The sequence below is a fragment of the Myotis yumanensis genome, unplaced genomic scaffold (assembly GCF_028538775.1).
Source record: "Myotis yumanensis isolate MYYU_CA2020_CCGP unplaced genomic scaffold, mMyoYum1.0.hap1 SCAF_1, whole genome shotgun sequence".
NCBI lineage: Eukaryota > Metazoa > Chordata > Mammalia > Chiroptera > Vespertilionidae > Myotis > Myotis yumanensis.
This window is the reverse complement of record NW_027223752.1, coordinates 9,212,302-9,239,081: the sequence shown is the minus strand read 5'-3', so window position 1 is coordinate 9,239,081 and position 26,780 is coordinate 9,212,302. Positions and strand designations below refer to the sequence as shown.

General features: G+C 38.9%; 1 protein-coding gene across 3 annotated transcripts in view; it reads right to left on the bottom strand.

Annotated features, from left to right (window-relative positions):
• LOC139009269 (BTB/POZ domain-containing protein 7) overlaps positions 1–26,780 on the bottom strand; it is a 77,977-nt gene that overhangs the window by 9,175 nt on the left and 42,022 nt on the right. For all 3 annotated transcript variants that reach the window (XM_070413471.1, XM_070413479.1, XM_070413489.1), the window contains exons 4-9: positions 18,502–18,710; positions 16,968–17,043; positions 10,645–10,805; positions 8,170–8,313; positions 6,020–6,209; positions 576–754 (exon numbers count right to left, since the gene is read on the bottom strand). In XM_070413471.1, the coding sequence (XP_070269572.1) occupies positions 576–754; positions 6,020–6,209; positions 8,170–8,313; positions 10,645–10,805; positions 16,968–17,043; positions 18,502–18,710 (959 nt within the window). The remainder of the gene's footprint in view (positions 1–575; positions 755–6,019; positions 6,210–8,169; positions 8,314–10,644; positions 10,806–16,967; positions 17,044–18,501; positions 18,711–26,780) is intronic.

The window sequence follows — 26,780 nt, the reverse complement described above, 5'->3', positions numbered from 1 at the left end:
TTCTTGATTCCAGTGCTTATAGGTTTGAACCATCATAAAAACATTTCTTATAATAAGGGGGAGGAGAGGGAAAACCGGCATCTGGGAGAACTCTAAGTACGAGAGTGGTCAAAACCTGAGTCTAGTGACCAAACTGGGGAGGGAGAGCAGTGGAGGGCCAGAATCTGCTACGTGGTCTTTCATTTCTGTTGGACATATGCACCACAAACTTTTGGCAGTCACCATTTATATGTTTACTGCATATGAGACAAGTTGCTTTATAATAATGCACCTCTTATCTTCACAACAATCCACATGACACACAAGGAAACTAATGCTCAGAGTGGTTAAGTAACTGCTCCAATTAACTGGTAGGTAAGCAGCAGAGCCATGACATGACCCAGTTCTCACTCCAGAGCCTGTGCTCCGTGCACGCTTCCACACTGCCTCTCAAGGTTAGCTAACACACTGGAGGAAGGGAAAAGCATGGCTCAGGAAGAAGACTCGTCTGTGAGAGCTCCTACCACGTCTACCATACAGCCTGAATAAGGAATGACCCAGGCTCCTTATCTGAAACAGCGTAATGAGTTCCCCACCTGCAAGAGCTCTGCAGCAGCATCGGCAAGACCAAACTCTCTCAGCACTCGGATCTGGATTTCATAGCTGACCGTGGCGCCTTCCCCACAGTTCAGTGCATAGGCTCTCTGCACCTGCTCGGTGTGTCGGAGCTCCTGCAGACGTCTGACCATGTCTTTCAAAATGAGGAGACGAGGAACTGGAAGAAGGAAAACCGTTTGTAGACAAATACCTGAGCTACACAAAAGACCACCCATTGGCACAAGAAAAAAAGCATGTGTTTTGTATCAGAATCTTCTTATACATTTTTGATAATATTTTAATTTTCTGGCAACTTCGTACTGTATATATTTTTAATTTTTAAAAATTTATTTATTGATTTTAGAGAGGGAGTGAGGGAGAAAGGAGGAGAGAGAGAGAAACATCAATTTGTTGTTCCACTTATTTATGCATTCAGTGGTTGATATCTGTATGTGCCCTGACTGGAAAATGAACCCACAACTTTGGCGTATGGGGACAACACTCTAGCCAACTGAGTTACCCAGACAGGCCTACTTCTAATTATTTTTTATGGTTTTACAATTTCACTGTGCCCAAAAGCTCTTGGTAATACCAAACAGCATCTGAACTATATTAGTTCAGTCTAATACAATTTTACTTAAAATTCTCTTCTGAGTATCAGGATATTTCCTAAGTTTTTTTTTTTTGTTAATCCTCACCTGAGAATCTCCCCCAACAGTTTTAGAGAATGGAAGGGACAGAGGGAGGGAAGAGAGGGAAAGGAAAAGACGAAGAGAGGGAGAGAGAGAAACATCGATGTGAGAGAGAGACATCGATTGGCTGCTTCCTGCACGCGTCCTGATGGGGGCTGGGGATCAAACCAGCAACCCAGGTGTATACTCTTTTTTTTAATATATATATATATTTTATTGATTTCTTACAGAGAGGAAGGGGGAGGGATAGAGAGCTAGAAACATCGATCAGCTGCTTCCTGCACACCCTCCACTGGGGATGTGCCCGAAACCAAGGTACATGCCCTTGACCGGAATCGAACCTGGGACCCTTGAGTCTGCAGGCCAACGCTCTATCCACTGAGCCAAACCGATCAGGGCATCCAGGTGTATACTCTTGACTGGGACTCGAACCCAAGACCCTTGGCGGCAGGGAGGGGTGGTCAATGCTCCAACCACTGAGCAACATAGGCCAGGGCTATTTCCTGTTTTAAAAATGTATTTACTTTTATTCATATAACTCTTTTTTTAAAAAATATATATTTTATTGATTTTTTACAGAGAGGAAGGGAGAGGAATAGAGAGTTAGAAACATCGATGGTAGAGAAACATCGATCAGCTGCCTCCTGCACACCTCCCACTGGGGATGTGCCCGCAACCAAGGTACATGCCCTTGACCAGAATCGAACCTGGGACCTTTTAGTCCGCAGGCCGATGCTCTATCCACTGAGCCAAACCAGTTAGGGCTTCATATAACTCTTGAGTCCTGACTATGCACTAGGGATTGGGCTCAAGTATTAGGGTGCACAGAACAAAGACGTGTTCCCTGTCCTCTAAGAACTCTGACTTTAGTGAAGTAAACCAAGTAAACCAGTAGAGTACAGGGCCACAAATGGTCATGGAGAGAACTATGCAAAGGATACTGAAAGGATTTGGAGGAAGGGACCCTCAACCTGGACTGGAGGCAGGCAGGAAAGGCTGCCTAGACAAGGTGACCCCTGAGTGTAGTCATGAAGAATGAGAGAAAACCAGGCAGGCAAAGAATATGGAGTGAAGGCTTTCCGAGCAGAAGGACCAGGCATGTGTAAAACATGCAAATGAGAGACAGTGCGGCCCAAGGAGTTGGCATGCTAAAACTCAGGATTCCAAAGTGCAGGCAAGAGTATTAAGAAGGAGGGCTAGAAAGATGGGTGGGGCAGATCATGAATGACCCTGCATGACTCTGCATGTCACAATAAGGGATTTGAGTGTATCTTGTGTAGAATGACAGGATCAGATCTGTAATGAGGTAAGTGCACTCTGAGAGTAGTGTCAAGCAGGAGTTGGCAAACTAGGGTCTGTAGGCTACATCAAGCTTGTTGGCTTTTTTGTAAATGAAGTTTTACTGGCACACAGCCACACCCATCTGTTTAGGTATTATGGCTGCTTTTGGCCTACAACATCAGAGTTGAACAGAGTTGAGTAGCTGTTACAGAAACTGCATAACCCACAAGCCTATAATATTTATCATGTGGCATTTCAGAGAAAAACTTTGCCGAGCCCTGGTGTAAAGTCCAGAAGGGGAGTGAGTGAGGTTAGAGGCAGGAACACGGGTTAGGAACATGGAATAAGGCTGCAGCAGAGGAAACGAGGTCCATAGACATTATGAGCCAAACTGACTATTATTTAAAGTTCCTGCTTTGTGCCAGGCAAACCCCTAAGCATATTACTCGTGGTACTTGCTTATGTGTTCACAATAATCCTAGAAGGAGATAACCCCATTTTACAGATAAGGAAATTAATGCGTAGGGAAGCAGATGACGTATCCAAAGTGATATAAACAAAGTGGCAGAGCCAGGATAAGAGCCAATAAGCTAGATAGCCTTTCATTAGAGCAGTGGTTCTCAACTTCCTAATGCTGCGACCCTTTAATACAGTTCCTCATGTTGTGGTGACCCCCAACCATAAAATTATTTTCGTTGCTACTTCATAACTGTAATTTTGCTACTGTTATGAATCGTAATGTAAATATCTGATATGCAGGATGTATTTAGGCGACCCCTGTGAAATGAATGACCCTGCATGACCCTGCATGTCACAATAAGGGATTTGAATTGTATCAAATCCCTGTGAAAGGGTAGTTCAAACCCCAAAGGGGTCGAGACCCACAGGTTGAGAACCACTGCATTCGAGTATGGTGAGCAAGTTAGAATCAGGATAACACCAGAATAGGGTTAAACAACAGAAAATAGTTAAACAAAAGACAAGTCTTATTTTTCTGAGCATATTTAATTGTGAATACGTTTGGGCTTTTGAGATTCAGTTCTAAGATTAAATTATGTTATGTTCAAGTATTAACTCAAGTTGATAAAAGTTACGAAAGTTTCAAAATCTGCACAAGTCAGCTACAGAAATATTTCTCTTCATACTGTAATCCAATGTATACTTTAAATGAGCGGTTCTCAACCTGTGGGTCGCGACCCCTTGGTGGTGGAACGACCCTTTCACAGGGGTCACCTAAGACCAGGGGTCCTCAAACTTTTAAACAGGGGGCCAGTACACTGTCCCTCAGACCGTTGGAGGGCCGGACTATAGTTTAAAAAAAAAACTATGAACAAATTCCTATGCACACTGCACATATCTTATTTTGAAGTAAAATAACAAAATGGGAACAAATACAATATTTGTATTTGCATGTGGCCTGCGGGCCGTAGTTTGAGGACCCCTGCCTAAGACCATCCTGCATATCAGATATTTACATTACGATTCATAACAGTAGAAACATTACAGTTATGAAGTAGCAATGAAAATAATTTTATGGTTGGGTCACAACATGAGGAACTGTATTTAAAGGGCCAGAAGGTTGAGAACCACTGCTTTAAATAAACATGTAGTGGACAAAACTGAAAAGGTAACCACAGATCAGATGTGGTTCAATTACAAGTTGTCACTATGGCCCTAGCTGGTTTGGCTGAGTGGATAGAGCAGCCTGTGAACTGAAGGGGCCTGGGTTCGATTCCAGTCAAGGGATTATATTTATTATATGGTTTCCAATAGGGGGTGCAGGAGGCACCCGATCAATGATTCTCTTTCATCATTTTTTGTTCTCTCTCTCCCTTCCTCTCTGAAATCAATAAAACACACACACACACACACACACATATATATATATATATATATATTGTTGTCATTATGGCCAGGCTGATGTGGCTCAGTGGGTGAGTGTCAACCCAGTCACCAAGGGTCACAGTTCGATTCCTGGTTCCTGGTCAGGACACAAGCCCAGTTTCAGGTTTGACCCCCAGTAAGGGTGTGCAGGAAACAGCTGATTAATGATGTCTCTATCCCTCTCCCTTTCTCTAAAACAAACAAACAATACAACCATTAAAAAAAAAGTTGTATTATGTCTTTTATTTATCCTTAATTGAAACTGACATTTGCAAACAGAAAACAAATGGTGCCATTTCCAATAATGCTATAGTTTGATGGTTTTTAATAAATCTTGCAATAGTAATTGGCGGGAGTTATAAATTCCTTACCCCATCTGCACTGTTGATTTCCTTATATTAGAAAATGACATTAGGGCCCTTTGGTTAAAATAAACATTAACTGATGTTCAGAAGTTTTTGGACATTGACAGTTACACCTCTACCTATGGCCACTTTCCTCAGAGTTGTATGACATAAGCCTACACTACAATAAAATTCACAGACCAGATCTTGGGAAACTGGATCTTCAGTAAACCAATGGTGATCACATTTCTGGGAGACATAAGCAGACTCAAAGATACAAGTTTATAATGCTATCCCCAATGGGGCTTATAATGTGAAAAATACCCTATGTTGATGAACTATCTAAATTCCTGTAAATCAGTGGTCTCAGGAGTAGGTGGTCTTGCCCCACAGTGTGCATTTGGCAATATCTAGAAACAGAAAAATGTTTCCTAAGGCTTACAAAGGGATGTGTGTACTTGTGTGCTACTGGCATCTCGTGAGCCCAGGGTAGGGATGCTACCGAACACCCCACAATGCACAGGACAGCCCCACAACAAAGAATTATCCAGCCCTAACTGTCAAGAGGACCAAGGCTGAGAAACCCTGGGTGAAACTGAAAACTGTATATACCTATTACTATAAAATAAAATTCAAAACAAAAAATTTAGCTTATAAGTACGTATTCTTTCTTTTTTTAAACCCTCACCCAAGGACATTTTTTCCATTGATTTTTTAAGAGACAAGGGAAGGAGGAAAGGGGGGAGGGGGAGGGAGAGGAAGAGAGAGAAAGAGAGAGAGAGACTGACATGAGACACACTGAGTGGTTGGCTGCCTCCTACAGGTGCCCGGACAGGAACTGGGGATGAACCTGCAACCGAGGTACGTGCCCTTGGCTGGAATTGAACCTGCAACCTTTGGGTCTGAGGGCTGCCGCTCTAACCGCTGAGTCAAACCAGCCAGGGCAGCATTTATACTTTGAAGAGAACAATGCATACCAGGTATTGGATCAGGAGAGAATTACCACATATAAAAGGATTACAAAAAGATCAGATTATCCTATATAATAAAAGGATAGTATGCAAATTGTCCCCTCAACTGGGAGGTTGTCTGGGAGTTCAACCAGGGGGCGGGGCCGGCCAGGGGAAGGGAGGGAGTATCTGGCCAGCAGCCAGCAGCCACTAGGGACCCTACCAGTGCACAAGTTTTGTGCACTGGGCCTCTAGTTTAAGTATAAATGCCTAAAACACGTTACGGCCTTACCTGGAATCTCATTGGCTACCACCGAAGGAGGGCTTGATTGGTTACTGCTGATCTGCTGGTGGCTGATCATGTGACAGCACTGTGGTACGGCATTATTGACCATGTAAAGTGTGTCTGGCACATTGGACATTCTAACCATTCGTAAACGCACAAGATCTGTTTGTTCCACCATCATCTCATCTAGCACTGACTGAAAGAACAATTCAGTATTAATAGAATTAGTAAACCCTTCATCTCTGTTAAATAACATTTGGAGCTATATTATTATTTTCATCATATAAAAAGGGAATTACTTCATTGCTTCCAGTGTATGAAGTTTATAATTAGTGGTGAAAGGAGAAAGTACCCCTACCTCTTTAATTTTTAAATGATCTTTTGGAGTGTCTTTGGAAAAAAAAATAACCACTTCTGAAAAGTTTCCTTTCAATTGAAGTATTTAAAATTTACAGGAAGGATATAAAATTAATCAGAAGTAAATTACACATAAAGTTACTATAAAGAAAACATGTATACATGGGCTAAATATCAGATAAAAAAAAAAGCCCTGGCTCACTGGCTCATTTGGCTGGGCGTTGTCCCGTGCACCAAAAAGGTTGCTGATTCCCAGTCAGGGCACATGCCTGGGTTTCAGGTTTGATCCCCCGTAGGGGCATGCAGGAGGCAGCTGATCAATGTTCTGCTCTCACATCAATGTTTTTTTCTCCCTTTCCCTTCCTTTCTCTCTAAAAATCAATTTTTCAAAAGTGCTCAAAAGACAAAATATTAAGAACTGATATTAATTGAATAGGTCTAGCCTTGGCTGGTTTGGCTCTGTGGATAGAGCATCAGCCTGCGGACTGAAGGGTCCTAGGTTCGATTCCGGTCAAAGGCACATGCCGGGGTTGCGGGCTCGATTCCCAGTAGGGGGTGTGCAGGAGGCAGCCGATCAATGATTCTCTCTCATCATTGATGTTTTTGTCTCTCTCTCCCTCTTCCTTCCACTCTGAAATCAATGAAAATATATTTAAAAAATAAATTGAATAGGTCTATAAATAAACCCAGTTGTTAAAAATCAGTTTTAGATTAATCTACTTCACTAAACTGATCAAAATGATATAAATATAAACATTTTCTACTTTTATTGGGGCAATTATCTACTTATGTATGGGTACAGCCATCTGAGAAACGGAAGTTCCAGGAGGACTAGTGATGAACTTACTTTTTGAGACAAAGCAGAATGGAGGGTAGGTCTAGATTATTACAGACCATTTATCCCCAGACTCAACCTTTTGTAAAGGCCTCAGTTGCTTCAGGGAATCTGAGTACTGAATTTACTTTAAAAAGACCAGGCACAACCATTCTGCTTTTTCTCTCTGTTTTAGAATTATTTGAAATGTCAATCAGTCGAACAAAATAAACTCACAAATCCTTTCATGTATCTTAAACTAGGAACTCAGATAATAAAAACAAGATAAATAATTCTATATCCAAACACACACTGTTTTGCCTCTTACTTTATTTCAAAAAGCTTAATGGTGATTTCTGACTTTCAAAGACTAGCTGTTTCTCAAAAGGCCACTCCAAAATTCTTCTGGCTGAATACATCTAATAAAAATTACAGTATTTCATTTTTACATTACCATATTTTCTAGAAGAATTGTTATAATAGTCATAATGCCAACTATTTGCTTAATAGACCTGAAATGTTTTCTTAGTATGTGCTCTTATTATAAACTAAACACAAATTCCAGCAGTCAGCTGGAATGTGTTACAGAAATGTGTTACAAGAAATGATGGCAATTCTTTACTTTATGAAGGAAGACACAATGTGTGCAATCTTCTTGCAGGACATTTTCCCATGCTGAAGATCACAAAATACTGACAACCATTTCAATAAAAAAACAAAAACCTTTCAAGTTAACATTTTACAAGAAAACTAAAATGAGAAAAATGTAAAATGCAATTTAACATGACCTAAATTATAAAAATATGCTTGATAATTAAACATTTCAGAAAAGTATTCTACTGAGCAGTCAAACTAGAATTTATGTTTACTTTCTGATTACTGGACATATAGGCCATTTCCAAATATTTATATAATGCCACAATAAATACTTTGTGCTTACAGTTTATAATACAGTGATCTAATGTCTGAAAATCTTTTTCATTACCTTTGCTTCCTCCACATAGGGAGAGAAGAGTCGAGGACGAACATATATTCCAGCATTTTTTTGCCGTAACCAGGCATTTGACTTTCCACCTTCTGATGTAGGAAGCATATCTGATGGAGGAGTACTAATCAAGCCTCTTTTCATCTTGAAAAAAATTATTTTTTATAAAGGTATTTGCGTAGCACTACAATACTAACATAAAAATAATTATACCTACAAATCAAAATGTTCAAACTACCATTTGTATAAAAATTTAGGAATGTATGTAAAATTTAAAAATACTTCAAATGTTTAATAATATTTAAAGGACTTGGAAATAAAAGGTAGTATAATTTCCCATTTTTTCTCTAAACAGAGGAATGAGGTTTTTAAAACAAGAGCTGTATTAATTAAAAAATGTAACGAGTTGAACTTTCAAAATTCTTAATGAAACCAATTATTTTATTCCTTGCTCATCTAGGAACTGATTCCATCCCCAACTCAGTTCCCTCCCCCCAAGACAAATCAAGAACTAGAGCGCTAGTATCTACAGTACAAGGATATAGGCAGTTGTACATGGTGCTTAGGGGCAGTGACTCTAGGGGAAGGCAGACTTGGCTCAAACCTTAACTCCCCATTTAACAACCTTGTGACCATGACATCTCCTTTTACCTGGGCCTCACTTTAAGGGCTCCTAGATGGCCCTGGAGATGGGACACCACACAACTAACTGTGGTAGCCCTGTTGTTTCCTCATCTATGCCAGGAGAATATAAAACAAGTACCCACAGCACATAAAGTGGCTGTGAGGATAAAATGGGTTTGGTACAGTGCTTAGAACTTCCGGTTGACAGCTATTATTAGCAAACTTTTCCTGGGTGGGGACTTATGTGATAGCCATGGAATTAAGAGTATCAATATATTTTTTCTCAGTCTACTAAACCAAAGTTCTAAAATATTTTTCTAAGTTAAATTCAGGGTACAAATCGGTTTGAGTCTTGGATTTTAAACAAGACCAAACACTGTTTCTACAATCTTATTCTTGTTAAACATTAATAAATGTCTAATTGCTGCATTAGTTAAAATTATTTTTAACTAATAAAATTAGCAGTAGGTGGTATTTAGAGAAAAAACTCCTAACTCTAACCTATTACAACTATAATAATGTTGCTATATTTCCTTTTTTCAAATGAATTTTAATGTAACTGCATTCTAGAATACATAAAATACACATTTTATATCCTTCTTTCTAAAATTATATTCCATTATCAGCATTTTCCATGATGCGCTATTAGTAATTACAACCACTGTTCAGGACAGCAAACTATTCTGTTGCGTAGTTGTACTATAATTTACTTATTTTCCCTGTTCTTAGATATTTAGACTAATTCCAAGTATTTAATGACAATATTATCAATGTACCAGCTATACTTCTCTTATGGGATAGTAATATTATTTCAAAAATCACTGACCTAATAGGTGAAAAAATGATAACTTACTGTTTTATTTTGCTTTCTTTGGGGTATGTGATTACTAATGAGACTGCACATTTTTCTAATCAGAGATTCCATAAATATTTGTTTTCTTCTAGTTTTCCATGTTTCAATTTAATATTTAATTCTTCAATCTAACAGGAATTAATTTTCTGTGCAAATGAAATGAGGGTTTAACTTTAAACAAATGTCCTCCCTTCCCCATTCATCAGTTAGTCTAGCACCACACTGATTTGTGATAGCTCATTTACTATGTTTAATTCTTTTATTAATTAGGATCTTTTTCTAGGCTATTTGTCTTGCCTGTTATGCTAGCATCAGAGATTATAATTAGACTTTTAAAATGTACTTTACATTCTGGAAGAGTTACCCATCCTTAATTATGTTCTTTTTAGGGACCTTTAAAAAACTATTGTGTTTACAGCATTACCTTAAAGTTATAAACCAATGTATGAGGAACTAATATTTGTAATATTTCTCCTCCCACCCATTAATCTGAACAATTCTATTAGTTTAAAAACTCACTTAAAAAATAAAATTAACAAAATCAGCTCCATTAATTTTTAACTGAAATACCATTATAAGATTCATTCAGCCTTTTACCACTGAACCATTCATTCTACTTTCCTCCTGTTTTCTGATTTGTTTCTGTTCTTGAAGAGTCTCCCCAAAGGTAATTTCTAACCTTTCCTTTTTTAATAAGAATATACTTGATCTACACTGACAAATGCTGAATTAAACCCTAAGAAACTATCCTCTTGCAAAAGTAACAATGATATACACATTCAATTCTCATTCACCAAACATTTATTTGTGCTGTGTGCCAGGTATGAGGGATCGGGGGATATAATATAGTACAAAACAGACATCTGTCTCTGACTCCAATGAATTCAGTTTCACAATACTCTGTTAGTATACTTATTTACAATGATAAACAAAGATAAGCCTATACATTTTAGTGCATTTTCTTTTCATGAAAGGGATAAATGAAGACAGACACTTACTGCATCACTTAGGACTTCACTGTTTATAGGTAAGATGTGCTCAACGCGAACAAAAGGTAAGAGAGAAGAAAGGATCTCTCGAAGCTCTTCAATGTCCAGGTCTCGTCTTTTCACACCTCTTTTGTTCACACTATGAGCAGTGCCACTCAGTAAGTTTGGTTCTGTGAGACAGAAAATGAAAAGTCTCCAAGCAAATCCAAATTTTCAGAAGGCTTTCTTCTCTAGTATATTTTCAGTACCATTCTTTATACTTTAGTACACCTGTTTTAAAAAGGGTTATAACTTATGTTTTTTTTTTAATGTTTTTATTGATTTTTAGAGAGAGAGGAAGGGAGAGGGATAGAGAGATGGAAACATTGATGATAGAGAAACATCACTGATCTGAGAGAGGAACATCATCGATTGGCCTCCACTGGGGATTGAGCCCACAATCTGGGCATATGCCCTGTCCAGGAATCAAACCAGTGACCTCTTGGTTCCTGGGTTGACGCTTAACTGCTGAGTCACACTGGCAAGACAAATTATGTTTATATTTTATGAAGTTTAGTTAATAAAAATGTTCTGACAGAGAAAAAGCAAGGTATCAACAGTATAACATTCTTTTATGATTTTCCTGCACTACAAAATAGAGGATTTTTTTCTGTACACTAACTCAAAGGAAAAGATAATAATCTATTAAAATATAGTTTGACTGAGGGCTTTTTCTTAAGCTTTCTCACTTTTGTGACCAGATTTTAGTACAATAAGGACACTGTAGAGCAAGTGCTATTTCTGGTCACTGTAGGTTAATGGTATACTCATTAAGCTACCATTTGTTTAAAAGCAACTTAACAAGATATTAATCTCCTGGCAGCAAAATAAGGTACACTCTAAAATTCTTTGCTAGTCTCTCAAATTTCCATAAAATGGGAATGTTCCTGCATATAAGTGAACCCTTTAATCTCTAACATGTATATTTCCATTGTCCAGAGCAGAGAATAAAGGTTTTCTTTATTGGGTATTAGTAAAAGGGAAAGATTTACCATGCTTACATACATGTAAGATTTACATGCTTACAATACTGAGGTGAGAAAAATTTACATAAATGTTGGGAATCTTTAATCATGTCTAATCTAGGGGGTGTATTTTTTTTAAAAGGAGATCTTTATTATTTACCAATATAAATGCCAGGTATTTTGCAAATTCTGTAGGCTAACTGGTATTTCCTTTAAATCATGTGATTGATAGGTAGGAAAAGAGATTGTTTTTGAGAAGTTAAGCGTTTACTGCAGTTGTGTGAAATAAAATTGCCACAAGTGTGTGAAAAAGGTTTTTGTCCTTGCTTTGCTATGATCTGCCTTCATACTTATACAAGGCATTGCTTTTTTAAAAAAAAAAAATTTGTTTTCTTTAGTAGTGTTTTCAAATGGAATCTTACTTTAAACTCCCAAATATGTAACAGCTAAGGTCAAAACCCTAATCTATGAGGGTGACTAAAATAAAGTGTAACCCGGTTTGCTTAGCTTCCTTCTCATTCCTGTAAAAGAGCCTGACATTCTAACCCAATCAGAAAACTATTTTTTTTTTCAACCCTCGCTCAAGGATATGTTTTTAATTGATTTGAGAGAGAGAGAGAGAGAGAGAGAGAGGGGATGGGAGAGAGAAACACTGATCAGTCAGTGCCTCAACTGAACTCACCGCAACCTTCCAGTGTATGGGACGACACTCCAACCAACCTGACCAGGGCTGAAAGCTACTACTTGAAGGGAATTTTATCAAGGATGGTCATTATCTGCCACAAATAAATATGGCATTACCAATCTTATGTCAATGAAAAAAAAACACAAAACAAAAAACCTATGGCTATAATGATTATGTAACATGACATACACCCAATTCTTGTTACTTGGCAAACTATAACAATAAAAGCGTAATATGCTAATTAGGCCAGATGTCCTTCTGGACGACTGCTGGTGGCCAGAGGGAAGCCCAGGTCCCGGTGCCAGAGGGAAGCCGGTGCTGGCAGCCAGGGGAAGGAGGGCATACTCTTGTACGAATTTCGTGCATCGGGCCTCGAGTCCTATATAATAAAACCCTAATATGCAAATTGACTGAACAGTGGAATGACTGGTTGCTGTGACACGCATTGAATACCAGGGGCTAGACCAGGGGTGGGCAAACTTTTTGACTCGAGGGCCACAATGGGTTCTTAAACTGGACCGGAGGGCCGGAACAAAAGCATGGATGGAGTGTTTGTGTGAACTAATATAAATTCAAAGTAAACATCATTACATAAAAGGGTACGGTCTTTTTTTTTTTTTTTTAGTTTTATTCATTTCAAACGGGCCGGATCCGGCCCGCGGGCCGTAGTTTGCCCACAGCTGGGCTAGATGCTCAATGCAGGAGCCCGGCTCATGGCTGGAGAGCGTAGCAGCAGTGGCGGGAGCCTCTCTTGCCTCTGCTGCAGGCGGGCAGTAAGGAGCAAGGGGTCCCTGACTACAAGAGGGATTGGGCCTAAGCCAGAGGGCACAGGCCGGGCTGAGGGACCTCCCCGCCGAGTGCACAAATTTCATGCATCGGGGGGTGGGTGGGTGGGGGGTGTGTGTGTGTGTGTGTGTGTGTGTGTGTGTATGCCTAAGCAACCAGAATGACCAGTCCTTATAACGCGCACTGACCACCAGGGGCAGACACTCAACGCAGGAGCTGCCCCCTGGTGGTCAGTGTGCTCCCACAGCCAACCTCCCCCAGCTGGCCAACCTCCCACAGTCCCTTCCCCGCGGCCGGCAGGCCCAAATTGCCCAATCAGGGCCAGGCCCTGGGTTGGGATAGGAGTGGGTGGTGGTGGGTGCAGCCCCTTTCCAAGAGAGGGCCAAGGGCCGGCTTCCTCCTCAGGGCTGGCAGCCAACCACCTGCACCCTGTCCTCCCCCCAGCCGGCAAGTCCTGATCTGCCTGCTGCCCACCTGCCTGCCGTGGTGGCAGCACGGTAGCGAGGGAACCCGGGGGGGGGAGGGGGGAGGAGCGGGGAACTGTGCAGTGACAGTGTTGGCATTAGGAGTCCGTTCCTTCAGCCTCCAGCCCGGCGACTGTCACCTCCTCTCCCTACCCCACCGGGGCCTTTGGGCCCTGGGCTGGGGCAGGAAACTGGTGTGGGTGGCAGCGAACACAGCCCCTTTCCCAGGGGGGCTGAGGGCCAGCTCCCTCCTTGGGGCCTGTGGCCAATCTCCCGTGCCCTGTCCCTCCCCGAAGCCAGCAGACCCCAAACGGCCCGCTGCAGAAAGGAAGAGGGTGGGAGGCAGGGAACTGCGCGGTGGTGGCGTTGGCATCCGTTCCTTCCGCACCCGGCCTGGAGACAGTTGCCTCCTCTTCCAATCCTGCAGGTGCCTTCGGCCCCAAATGGCCCGGCCCTGATCGCCAGCCAGACCTAGGGACCCCATCCGTGCACGAATTTCATGCAACGTGCCTCTCTAGTGTTCTATAAAGCCGCTGTGAACACTGAATCACTGCTCCTAAGGGAAACACAGGGGTAGGTTGCAGGGAGCCTCTGGTCACATTTTTGCCAACTGATCAAGATATAACTTTGTCTTGTGTGTGTTTCTGTTTAAAGAAACCTTAGTAACATATATGTTGATTCATTAACACTGAACTCATGGCCAATAGATAACTCATACCTGAACACAGCTTATCTAACATACATTATCTCTGTGAGGCACACCACAGCCTTCGTATGCTTAGGAACATTAGACAGCACTAAGCATTACACTTGGAGGCCATTTTAAACAGTGAGATTACCCCCAAACCTCGTTAAGAATGCAAAAAACATGGCACTAAATACACTGTGAAAGGACATGTTTACAATTATGAGAGCAGAAACAAGAAGGCAAAGCATCATCTTGTTTCAAATTAAGGTGAGAACATATGCATCAGGAGACTCAAATTTTTTGTCACTCTGCACATGTCTGCAAATGCCTATGAAAGTGTTAAGAGTACTGATTTGGGGAATGCAAATACATTTTAGCAAGTAGGTGAATTTGCAAATACATAATCTGCAGGCAAGGGGGATAGACTGTATACTGGCATTACAAAAATGTCCCAAACTAATAGTAATGGTTATTTTATTAAAAATTTCAAATCTTAGAATTGCTAAAGGCTTTTACAGGCCACAGAGAAATAAATGAAATCAAATGAGAAGACTGCTTTTGTTCCCTACTACTTGAATAGTAGTGTATTAAAGAGATATATAAGAAGGTTTGAAGACAGGCTAGCTTGATATTTTTATATATTTAAAAATGTGGCTGCCGAAACCGGTTTGGCTCAGTGGATAGAGCATCAGCCTGCGGACTGAAAGGTCCCAGGTTCGATTCCGGACAAGGGCATGTACCTGGGTTGCGGGCACATCCCCAGTAGGAGATGTGCAGGAGGCAGCTGATCAATGTTTCTCTCTCATCGATGTTTCTAACTCTCTATCTCTCTCCCTTCCTCTCTGTAAAAAATCAATAAAATATATTTTTTTAAAAAAAATAAGTAAATAAAAATAAAAAAACAAAAATGTGGCAAAACAACTCTATAAACTTATTACTAAAAAACACCGACCATGAACACTTTAAAGAGTTGAACTTTGTGGTATGTAAGTTATCCTATATAATAAAAGCCTAATATGCTAAGTGTCAGTTGGCCGTTCAACCAATCAAAGCGTAATATGCTAATGATATAAGGCTGCTCAACCTCTCGCTATGACGTGCACTGACCACCAGGGTGCAGATGCTCTGACCAGTAGTTTAGCTTCCTCCTGGGGTCCGGCCAATTGGGACTGAGCATGACGGGTTGGACACACCCTGAAGCCCTCCCGCAGTCCCTTCTTGGCTGGCCAACCTCCTGCATCCCTCCCCGGCCCCGATTATGCATCAGTGGGGTCCCTTGGCCTGGCCTGCTCCCTCTTGCAATCCAGATGTTGAAGAGCTGGTTTCGGCCTGATGGCGAACAACCCGTTGCTATGATGCATACTGGCCACCAGGGGCAGACGCTCAATACAGGAGCTGCCCTCTGGTGGTCAGTGTGCTCCCACATTGGGAGTGCCACTCAGCCAGAAGCTGGGCTCATGGCTGGCGAGCTCAGTGGCGGTGGTGGGAGCCTCTCCCACCTCCGTGTCCCCTGAGGGCTCCCGGACTGAGGTAAGGCACATGCCGAGTTGAGGAACACCCCCCCAAGTGCATGAATTTTGTGCACTGGGCCTCTAGTACCTAAATAAAGCTGTTGAAAAATGACAGGGAAGGAAAGTTTGTATTTAATTTTTCTAATTAAAGTTTTTTGTTTTGGGTTCATTACATAGAAATACAATATTCTATGAAGAAAGGAGTACAGGGGGGTAGACTAATCCTGGATATAAATAAAAGAATCAGCTTCCAAAGTTGAAAGCTCACCTCCTATTATGATATTTCCATCTTTTCTAAAGTATTCCCAATTGGAGGCCACTCAAAATTATTCTTTCTCCCTTCCTTCCACAAATTTAAAAATAAACAGCAAATATGCTTTTTTGGGGTAGTCATATATATTTTTTATTGAGGTAAAATTCACATAACATAAACCTCACCATTCTAGAAGAATACTGGTTTTTTAATAAATTTACTTTGTGCGCCCATCTCCACTCTCTAATTACAGAACATTTTCACCAACAATAATACTTTAATTATTTCACTTCTACTACTACTGTAAATCAGTCAACATTTAATATTAAGAACATAGAAAGATAACATTAAAAGTATTCTGCCCTGGCCAGGTAGCCCGGTTGGTTAGAGCAGGGGTCCTCAAACTATGGCCCGTGGGCCACATGCAAATACAAATATTGTATTTGTTCCCGTTTTGTTTTTTTACTTCAAAATAAGATATGTGCAGTGTGCATAGGAATTTGTTCATAGTTTTTTTTAAACTATAGTCCGGCCCTCCAACGGTCTGAGGGACAGTGAACTGGCCCCCTGTTTAAAAAGTTTGAGGATCCCTGGGTTAGAGCATCGTTCAGATATGCTAAGGTTGTGGGTTCAATACCCAGTCAAGGCACATACAAGAATCAATCAATGAATGCATGGATGAGTAGAACAACAAACCATTGTTTCTCTCTTTCTTCCTCTAAAAATCAATTTTAAAAAAAGTATCCTTTTAAAGCCGCAAAATATAAGTTTGTGGTATATTTATCTCTAACAAAGTATACCCTCCTCTCCACTAAAGGATTTTGCCAATTGTAAAAATTTTTATTTTCACCAGGCAACAGTGATTATTGTCAAGACTGACATGTAGCATCATGTCAGTAAGCTTTTGGGAAAAACAGTGCAAGCTAATTTTCTGAGCTTACCTCTGTCTGCTATTCTTTTCATCAGCTGGTGCTCACCCCATTTAACCAGATATTTAAGGATATCTTGTTCACTTGCCTATAATAAAAAAATGGTTTATTCTTATTTTGGTGAAATTAGGTAAATGGTTAATTTCATTAATGATTTCTCCTAGGACCTAGGTCATAAAGTAAATACAACATGCAACTTTCCTACCACATTTCACTCTTTACACTGGCTGTCTGAAATGCTCCAGTTAAACTTTTTGTCCATCACTAGCAAATACAGAGATTGTGTTACATGGGTTTTGCCCAGTAATCTCACTCTTTGCTCCAACTAAATTTTTTATTCTTATTTCCATCTTTATTTTTTTCTTTATCGTTTTCTTCACCTATTACAAATTTATTTTATCTTACTATATGGTCTTTATACAGCTGCCTTAAATTCTTTTTGGAACAAGTTGGAGATAAATAAATAAAAATTAAAGATTAAGGATACAGAGTGGCTACTATCCCCAAAAGATAGTCTACTGATTTTAAGACCCTTTAAGCACAATTTGTGAAATGCCAAGGTACCCCTCATTTCTTCATATTTTATCTTAAATCTTAAAGCAAATCTAGGCTGCTCTCCAAGGTTTTTCTAAGAAGAAACATGAAGCTTCTAAAGACAATAACCTGAGAATTGACAAATCCTAACTTCCATGATGCATGCAGTCTGGACAAGACAGTAAAACAAGGTTAACAAACACAAATCTTAGTAAATGAAATCCAACATGACAACTTTTGTGCTGCAATCAAAGCACAGATACTAAATGAATTATTTAACTTTTCACTGCACTTCTGACTGAGATGAAAGCATTTTATAATTTCTTTAGTAAAACTATAAAAATTAAACGGCTTAATGGGTTTTTGCCTTTATAACATTTAAAACTGTTGTACAATTTTCTGCATAATATTCATACAACTGATGCAAAAGAAAATTAAGCTTGAACATACCTAAAAATATTTTTGCAATATTTTAAATCCACTGTTAGTTTTAATTACAAAATTATAGATAGATATATAAGTCAAGAACACAGAATTTGCTAAAAATTGTTTTGGATTAAAAATAAGTAGTTGAAAACATTATTATACTTTGGTAGTACACATATACAGAGTTTTTATGAGTATTTGAGTAGATCAAAAATTATTACTACTACTTTATGCTGCTTAAACTACTGTCTACAGTCTAAGTATCTCACACTCCACCAAAAATAAGAAACTGTATATGTATAGTGAATTCACTACTCATGGAAGCCAAGAAAATTACTGTTGGGATGTGCTTCTGACCCTGCCTACTGCCTCAAACCCTTTGGTGTGGTTAGTCAGGACCCAGGAGGGCTCACAATGTTGTTAGAGTGCACAAAGGGCCAGAGAGCCACAAGGCTTTGTTGTACAAATGTGAAGAGGGCATTCCTAGGTAGGATGATCTCCCTAGATGGAAGAATAACAGAGTACAGATGGGTTTCTTGGTGTACATATGAATGACAATGAATCTGAGAGGTGTTTAAATGGTTACCTGTAGGTAGTCAGACTGGATAGCAGTAAGTAGATGGTCTTTGCTGAGCTCATAAAAAACATCCGAAGTCATGACCTGGGAAAATTCCTCACAGAGGAAATGTAAAGCTTGTCGGTGCACCCATTTGGAGCCATATGGATGAGAGCTCCACTTGAGGATGGCAATTAAGGTATCTAATGAGATGCTCTCAGCAATGATATCCTCACAGCCTAAAAAAGAAGGCAAATACTTCTTGAGATTAATCATAAATATTACTCAATGAACATTAGTGTGTTTGACACTATACCTAAAAGTAGCCATAGTAAAAAAGAACAAGGAGATAAATAAAATCTCATGGAAATCACCAAGACTTGGTGGGATGGGGTAATAATAAGTAACAATAGACTATGACTTCTATAGGAAATCTGCTGTTAAAGAGTCAGATCCATAGAAAAAGGCAGGGAATCCTCACAATTGTTTAAGAAAATAAACATCTATGTGAAAATCCCCAGGATATTGAACCAAAGGGGAAAGAAAATTAGGTAGAAATGATAGAGCTGTAGGAATTTGCCAGAGGAAGGATATGGATGACAACTGACTGACCACAAGAACCTGCACTTGCAAAGAAGGTGGGCTATCTTCTTTGAACTATGAGGACATCTGCTCTTTGTATTACCCTAATAAAAAAAACTTGCACTTTGACAGTTTAATCCCTCAGAATACAAATAAAATTTTGCAGTTTGATGCTCATCTGGGATTAATTCTGGTGAATTATAAAGGAATAAGTAGTTTAAGTGAAAAGGAGAAAAGGATCAGGATCCTGGAGAGAGTGACTTAAGAGCAAGAAACAAAGACAGAAAGAAAGACAGGAAGAAAGGAAAAAAGGAAGAAAGAAAGAAAGAAAGAAAGAGAAAATCCAAGGCTAATCAGTTATTTTCCTTAGGAAAGATCATTCCAAAATATAAAGATAAAATATAAATAAAATCTGAGTGACAAAGATTGTAGAAGAGAAAATGGCTAAAGGTGGTCAGAAATTCTTCATAACTAAGTTTACTAAAAAATAAAAAAGGACCCTGATAATGTGGGGGGTAGGGGAGTGTGAGGGCTATAAAAGATAGAGCCAAAAGAAAGTACATCAGTGAACTCCAAATTCTTCCAAAGCTCAGAATTACTGTGAGACCATGAAAGGTGAAGAGAAAGGTAATGAATCCCATTTTCAGGTGACAGATCATTAGTAGCCAATATAAACTCTGCAAAAAGTAATGCTTCATTATTCCCTTTTCTGATATGGTACCAGATAAGGAGAATATCATAGAGAATTGTGCAATCCATCTTCTGCAAAACATTTAACAAAATACTTCCTGCTATTTCTAGATTGTTAGCTCCACAAAACAGGGACTGCTGTCTTCACTCTATCTCTAACACCTTCTTGCACACGGTACATGCTAAATAAAAATCTGTTGAATGTACAAATGAGATCTTTGACGATATAATGAAGAGATGTAGATGGATGACAGAACAATGGTTAACAGAACCATTTGTCAGTAGCACTGATTAACTTGGGGGATGCACTGGCAAGTCTCCGTTTCTGTGATGTTTATCAAGAACTTGAACAGAAGACATGGAAAGTATGCTTCAAAATCTCCAGATGCCCTAAAACTGGGAAACACAGTTAACAACCCACTGGATAACATGACTATAATTGGATAAAATGATGGGTCAAAATGAAGATGAAATATAACTAGGAAAAATAGTAAGTTCTATAATTAGATCAAAGAAAATCAACTGCACAGATGACAAGGGAGAGTTAGCTTAACTACCACCTATGTAAAAATAATATCTGGGTATTTTAAGTGGATGAATGTAAAATGTAACATGGTTGCTATAAAGCTGAAGCAATATTAGACTTTTAAGATATAAGCATAGCCCAGGCTGCTGTGGTTCAGCTGGTTGGGCGTCATCCCGTGCACCAGGAGGTTGCGGGTTTGATTCCTGGTCAAGAGCACATGTCCTGGTTGCGGACTTGATCCCCTGTGTGCAGGAGACAGCCAACCGATGCTCTGCTCTCACACTGATGTTTTTCTCTCTTTCTCCCTCTTCCTTCCTCTCTAAAAATCAATAAACTATTGTTTAAAAAAAAATGCATAAAGTCCTAATCAAAGGAATAACATTGCACTGCTTCCCTGCGGGGTGTTATGTTCTGCTCTGGGCCCTGTGTTTTAAGATGGAGCACTAACAAAACTCCAGAATCCTCAGAGGAGAAAGTTTAAGACTTGTCATAGGAGAAAAGGCCCAGGCAAACAATATTATTTCACTTATGTCTCTAAAGAGAGACTAAGCTATCTTTAACCCTTTGTATGCCATAAACGTCTATAGACACTAAATTCAAAATATCGTGGCATGTGGGGATGGTTTCTGTTTTGGACGCGTTGGCAGTTAAGTGGATGGATCTTCGTGAGGCAAAGGAGAAAGGACTGACTTCTCTGTTGTTCCTATGGCAGGTCCTGGGAATCAAATAGATGTTAAAAGAAGGATTTTGACTCAATATTAAGAAATATTAAGAAATATTTCTAATTTCAAGTTTCTAACAATTAGAATTGTTCTCTCCTCCCCTCATAAAAAGGATCCTTCTTGAAAAATGTAGGAGCAAAAGCTAACTCATCACATTAGAAATAGAAGACAAAAAACCCCTATACTAGATATGGAACTAAGGTCAGATGACATTTAGGCTGCTGTTGCCACAACGATAAAGTCATTTTTAGAAAAATGTAACAGTAAACATAAGAGTAATTAAATCTAAAGATTAAAATTTAATTTAAACATTAAAATGAAATCCTTATAAAGAACATCGAGACCACCACAATAAAATCTGCATGTAAACACCACCCAAAGACATGAATATGTGATGAGAACTGGGAAATACGGAAAAGTTCTGAATAGTTCTTGTGGTTTTATGGTGAGCCTGAATACCATGCTGAGGAGGACAGACCTCTCCCAGTAGCCAGTGGAGGACTTCTGTCAAGTCTGTTGTTTTAAGGTAGGCATTGGACTAGAACTGAGTATAAGTCAATCTGATAAATGTGTTCGGGAATGAAGCAGAGGAAATTAGAAACAAACAAACACACACACACACACACACACACACACACACACACACCAGTTATTTAAAAGGATGTATCACAATCCTACTAAGCCAGGATATTGGCAGAGGTAAATAAAGAAAACTAATGATAACGTATTATTTAAACTGGAGGTTGACAAAGAAGACACGGTAAAAAAAAAAAGGGGGGGGGGGAGCTCTGAAACCATACAGATTGGACTAGAAATCCCACTTTGACCACTTAGAACCAAAGTCACTTAACCTCGCTGAGCCTGAAATGTTCTCATTTGTATTAAACTCCTAACTTTGGGTTGTTATGAGGTTGAAATGAGACTGTACCCTTGTACCCTTCATTCGTTCCAACATTCTAGAGTACCTACTGCCAAGTGCTGTGAATGCACAGCTCCTTTAACTGCACACTTTCCTGGGTGATGTTATCTGCCTCCGTGCTCTTAACTCTCACTAAATCCTTATGACTTTCAAGTCTACAGTTCCAGCCCAGAGCTCTCTCCTAATTCCCAGACTCACTCCTTCTACTTCCTACTGAAGAGTTCCACATGGAAATTCTGTACACATCTCAAATTCAAAAATCATTAATTTTATCTGAGAAATCTAGTACCCCGTTTTTAATCCCTATTTTTTAAAAAAGGATATCTAGCCTTGGCTGGGTATTCCATTGGTTAGAGCATCGTCCGGGTATGCCAAGATTACAGATTTGATCCCTGGTCAGGGCACATACAAGCAGCAACCAATAAAAGCATAAATAAGTGGAACAACATATGGGTATTTTTCTCAAATCAATAAAATCAATCAATATTAAGAAGGATACCTCATCTCCCCAGTCACCAAAGCCAGAAACCAGAGTACTATTTTTTTTTTTTTAAATTTTTAAAAAAATATATTTTATTGATTTTTTACAGAGAGGAAGGGAGAGAGAGAGAGAGTTAGAAACATCGATGAGAGAGAAACATCGATCAGCTGCCTCCTGCACATCTCCTACTGGAGATGTGCCCGCAACCCAGGTACATGCCCTTGACCGGAACCGAACCCGGGACCCTTCAGTCCACAGGCCAACGCTCCATCCACTGAGCCAAACCGGTTTCGGCCTGAGTACTATTATTGAGTCCTTCTCCTGAAGCCCATATGCAAGCGACCATCAATTACTGACCACCCTATTCTTATTTTAAATCCATCCCCTCCAATGAAATTGAATCACTATAACAATAAAAATTAATTGAAAATGGATTAAGAACTTAAATGCAAGACCTGAAACTATAAAATTCTTAGAAGAAAACTTCAGAAAAAGGCTTCTTGATGTTAGTTTTGGCAATGACTTTTTGGATGTGGCACTAAAAGCAAAAAATTAACCAGTGGGATATCAAACTAAAAATGCCTCTGTACAGAAAAAGAACAATCAGCAAAATGAAAGGCAACTTACAGAATGGGAGAAATATTTGCATACCATTATCTAATAAGGGGTTAATATCCAAAATATATAAGAAATTGATACATCTCAATAGCAAACAATCTGATTAAAACATGGACAGGGGATTTGAACAGACATTTTTCTAAAGACATAAAAATGGCCAACTAGTACATATAAAGGTGCTCATATTACTAATCATCAGGTAAATGTAAATCAAAACTACAGTGAGATATAATCTCACCTGTTAGGCTATTATCAAAGAGCCAAGAGATAGTACTGGCGAGGATATGGAGAAAAGGGAACCCTGGTGCACTGTTAGTGGAAATGTAAATTGATACAGTCACTACAAAAAAACAGTATGGAGGCTATTCAGATTATAAATAGAACTACCATATGATCTAGCAATCCCTCTTCCAGGTACATATACCCAAAGATGATGAAATCACGATCTCAAAGAGATACCTGTGTTCCCATTTTCATCGCAGCATTAATCACAGAAGCCAAAATATGGAAACAACTCAAGTGTCCATCAACAGATGCATGGATAAAGAAAATGCGTTACACAGGGTGAGGCAAAAGAAGATTTACAGTTGTGAGTATGCAAAACAAAGAGTTTATTTTTGTTATTATTGATTAATTATTGTATTATTTTTCATGTGAACAACCATAGACCTACTTTTGTCCCACCATGTATATGTAAAATGGAGTATTATTCAGCCATAAAAAGAAAACTCTGCCATTTGTGACATGGATAGACCCTAACTGCATTATTTTAAGTGAAATAAGTCAGATAGAGAAAGACAAATACTGCATGATCTCATTTATATGTGGTATCTAAAAACATCAAACTCATAGAAACAGAGCAGAATGATGAGTCACTGGAGCTGAGGAGTAAGGGAAATGGCAAACATTGTTCAAAGAGTACAAACATTCAGTTACAAGTTGAATAAAATTCAGGGATCTAATGTATAGCATGGTGACTACAGTTAACAATACTGAATTGTATATTTGAGATTCAGCTTTAATGTTCTCACCATAACAACCAAATGTTAATTATGTGAGTTAAAGGATGTGTTAACTAACCCTATTATGGTAAACATTTTACAATCCATACATGTATCAAATCATTACATTGTACACTGTAAACTTATATATTATTATATTAATTATATCTCAATAAAGCTGGAAAAAATTTCTATTAAATCTATTCTCATTACAAAAAAAAAGTAGGCTGAGTTTTCCTGGGTTTTATTTCTCATACCCTTTTGGCTAATGTTCACAATTTGGTTAAGTCTGTTGGGTAGAGAGGTATAATATAGAGGTAGAATCAAAGTGTAACATAGTTATCTACATGGACGTGTGTATTTTAAGTTTCTTCCCCTTTTAATAGTCTTAAAAGATTTCCTTGCAATAGCTAAATGCCAGAAGGCACTACTAATATTACAGATCTATTCCAAATATCTTTCAATATATTTTAAACGTTATGATCTGACACATTCTCCCAATGGATGAATATAAAAGAAACTGATAACACTGGTTACTTCTGTGAAGAGAATCTGAGTGGCTGGGGGACAAAAAGTTGGGAGGACAGGAGACTCTTCGCTGAATACTTTTTTGTACCTTTTTACTACCTGTTCAGAAAGTCAAATAAAAAAAACAAAAACAAAAACAAAAACAAATCAGACTATGGAAGTTGCTGTGTTTCTTCTCTCAGGGCTCAATATAAAATCAATCACTGACCACAAAATCCAGCAAATATTGGAAAGAAAATGAGAAGTTTCTCTACTTTGAGAACATTATTCCCTTCTGATGGGAAAGTGGCAATCAGCAAGATTCATGCTGCTTGTGTGTGAAAATGTACACTGATTGCTGGTACTCTTTATTCTTACAGTTCTTGCCAAAATGTGGGAAAGGGAAAAGCAAACAAAGATGGGAAAGAAGCTGGAAATTCCTAGGGAATAACTTTTAGTAAATAAAGGCCAACGTACACAGACAACCATTGATGAAGACTGAAGTTTTCTCTTAAGCCATGAAAGGAAACAAACTAACAAAAAGACTAAGTTTAAGAACCCTTATGATTCTTAATTGAATACAGATTCATATTTCTTTAATGTTTACTTTATAAATTAATGTTCCCTAACACAGCATTTTATTTTTTTAATATATTTTTATTGTTTTTATTGATTTTTTACAGAGAGGAAAAGAGAGTAATAGAGAGTTAGAAACATTGATGAGAGAGAAACATCGATCAGCTGCCTCCTGCACATCCCCTACTGGGGATGTGTCTGCAACCAAGGTACATGCCCTTGACTGGAATCGAACCTGGGACCCTTCAGTCCGCAGGCCAACACTCTATCCACTGAGCCAAACCAGTCAGGGCCTAACACAGCATTTTAAATATTTATGCTTACGTGTTCTGGGAGGTAAGTGAGAGCAGCATAATGAAAAGGAAAAGCATTCGTGGGGATGTCAGTTCTCTGGCACAGGCAATGTAAATAAGCATCCACTATAGTATAACTCCTACTATAGTAATACTCAGGGATCTAACTGTGATCTACAGGATGCCTAAACTCCCTGAAAGTGAACACAAGTTCTTATGTGCAGGCACCTCGCTGGAAGACAGATGCAAAATACACCTCTAGAGTCAGACTGACCAGAGGCCCAATCCCAATTCCCTTTAGCTGTATGATGTGTAAAACTCTTGCCTGTTTCCTCATTTGAAAAGTGTTTTCTAATCCTCAAAAAGTACTTCATCAGATTATTTTGGGAGTTAAAAATATATATACACATAACATTAGTACACTGTTTTAATTTATGGTAAATAGTAAATAAACAGCAGCTAATTCTATAATTGTTTCCTTAATGAGGTACCCATTGTACTGGTGTATTCCAACTCAAAAGTAAGCACTGGGATTTGCAAGGGATGGAAGATAGTAGGAAGGAGCAGGCTCAAGATAGCAGAGCAAGTCAAAGATCATAAAGGAAAGAGTCAGTGACAACCTAAATGTATTGTGCACTTTTCTCTCACAGATCATTTGTTAAATAAAAACAATCCTAGTACTCAGCATGTGAAAAACTCAGAGGTTCACAGTTCTTTATCTAAAAACAAAAAATACCTATTTACACCTCTGCCTGTCTACTACCCTTACACCATTTTCCCACTAGTGAAAAAACAGTAAGTTAGTATATTTAATTCTACTGTAATAAAAGAAAAATGCAAAGCTTTTGTGGGTAGACATGTTACGGTTTCAGAAAACTTTTTAATATCTACTGGTTATCTCTTAAATATGATCATGTACTCCCTTCAAAACAATGCATCTCATAGATGATTTATTCTCAGAGATCATATTCTCCCTCCTGCCAAATGGGGGGGAGTCAGAAAACAGATTCAAATCTTGGCCCTAACACTTTCTGGATGTAATCCCAGGTGACACTATTTTCAAGCTTCATTAATCGGTAAAATGAAGATAATACTACCACTGTGAATAATGTGAGTGAAGTGCTTAACCTAGTGCCTGGTAAAACACAGGTGCTCAAAAAACTCTACTGAGTAATATAGAAAGAAAAATTTTAAAAGAATTAGTAATTTTAGATATGTAATTTATAGATTTCATCTGGTTAAAAGAGTTATGTATTTAAAAAACTCCACTAGGTCCTGGCAGGGTAGCTCAGTTGACTAGAGCATCTCCATATGCCAAGGTTGTGGTTTGGACCCAGTCAGGTCACATACAAGAAACCACCAATGAATGTATAAATAAGTGGAAATGTAAACTT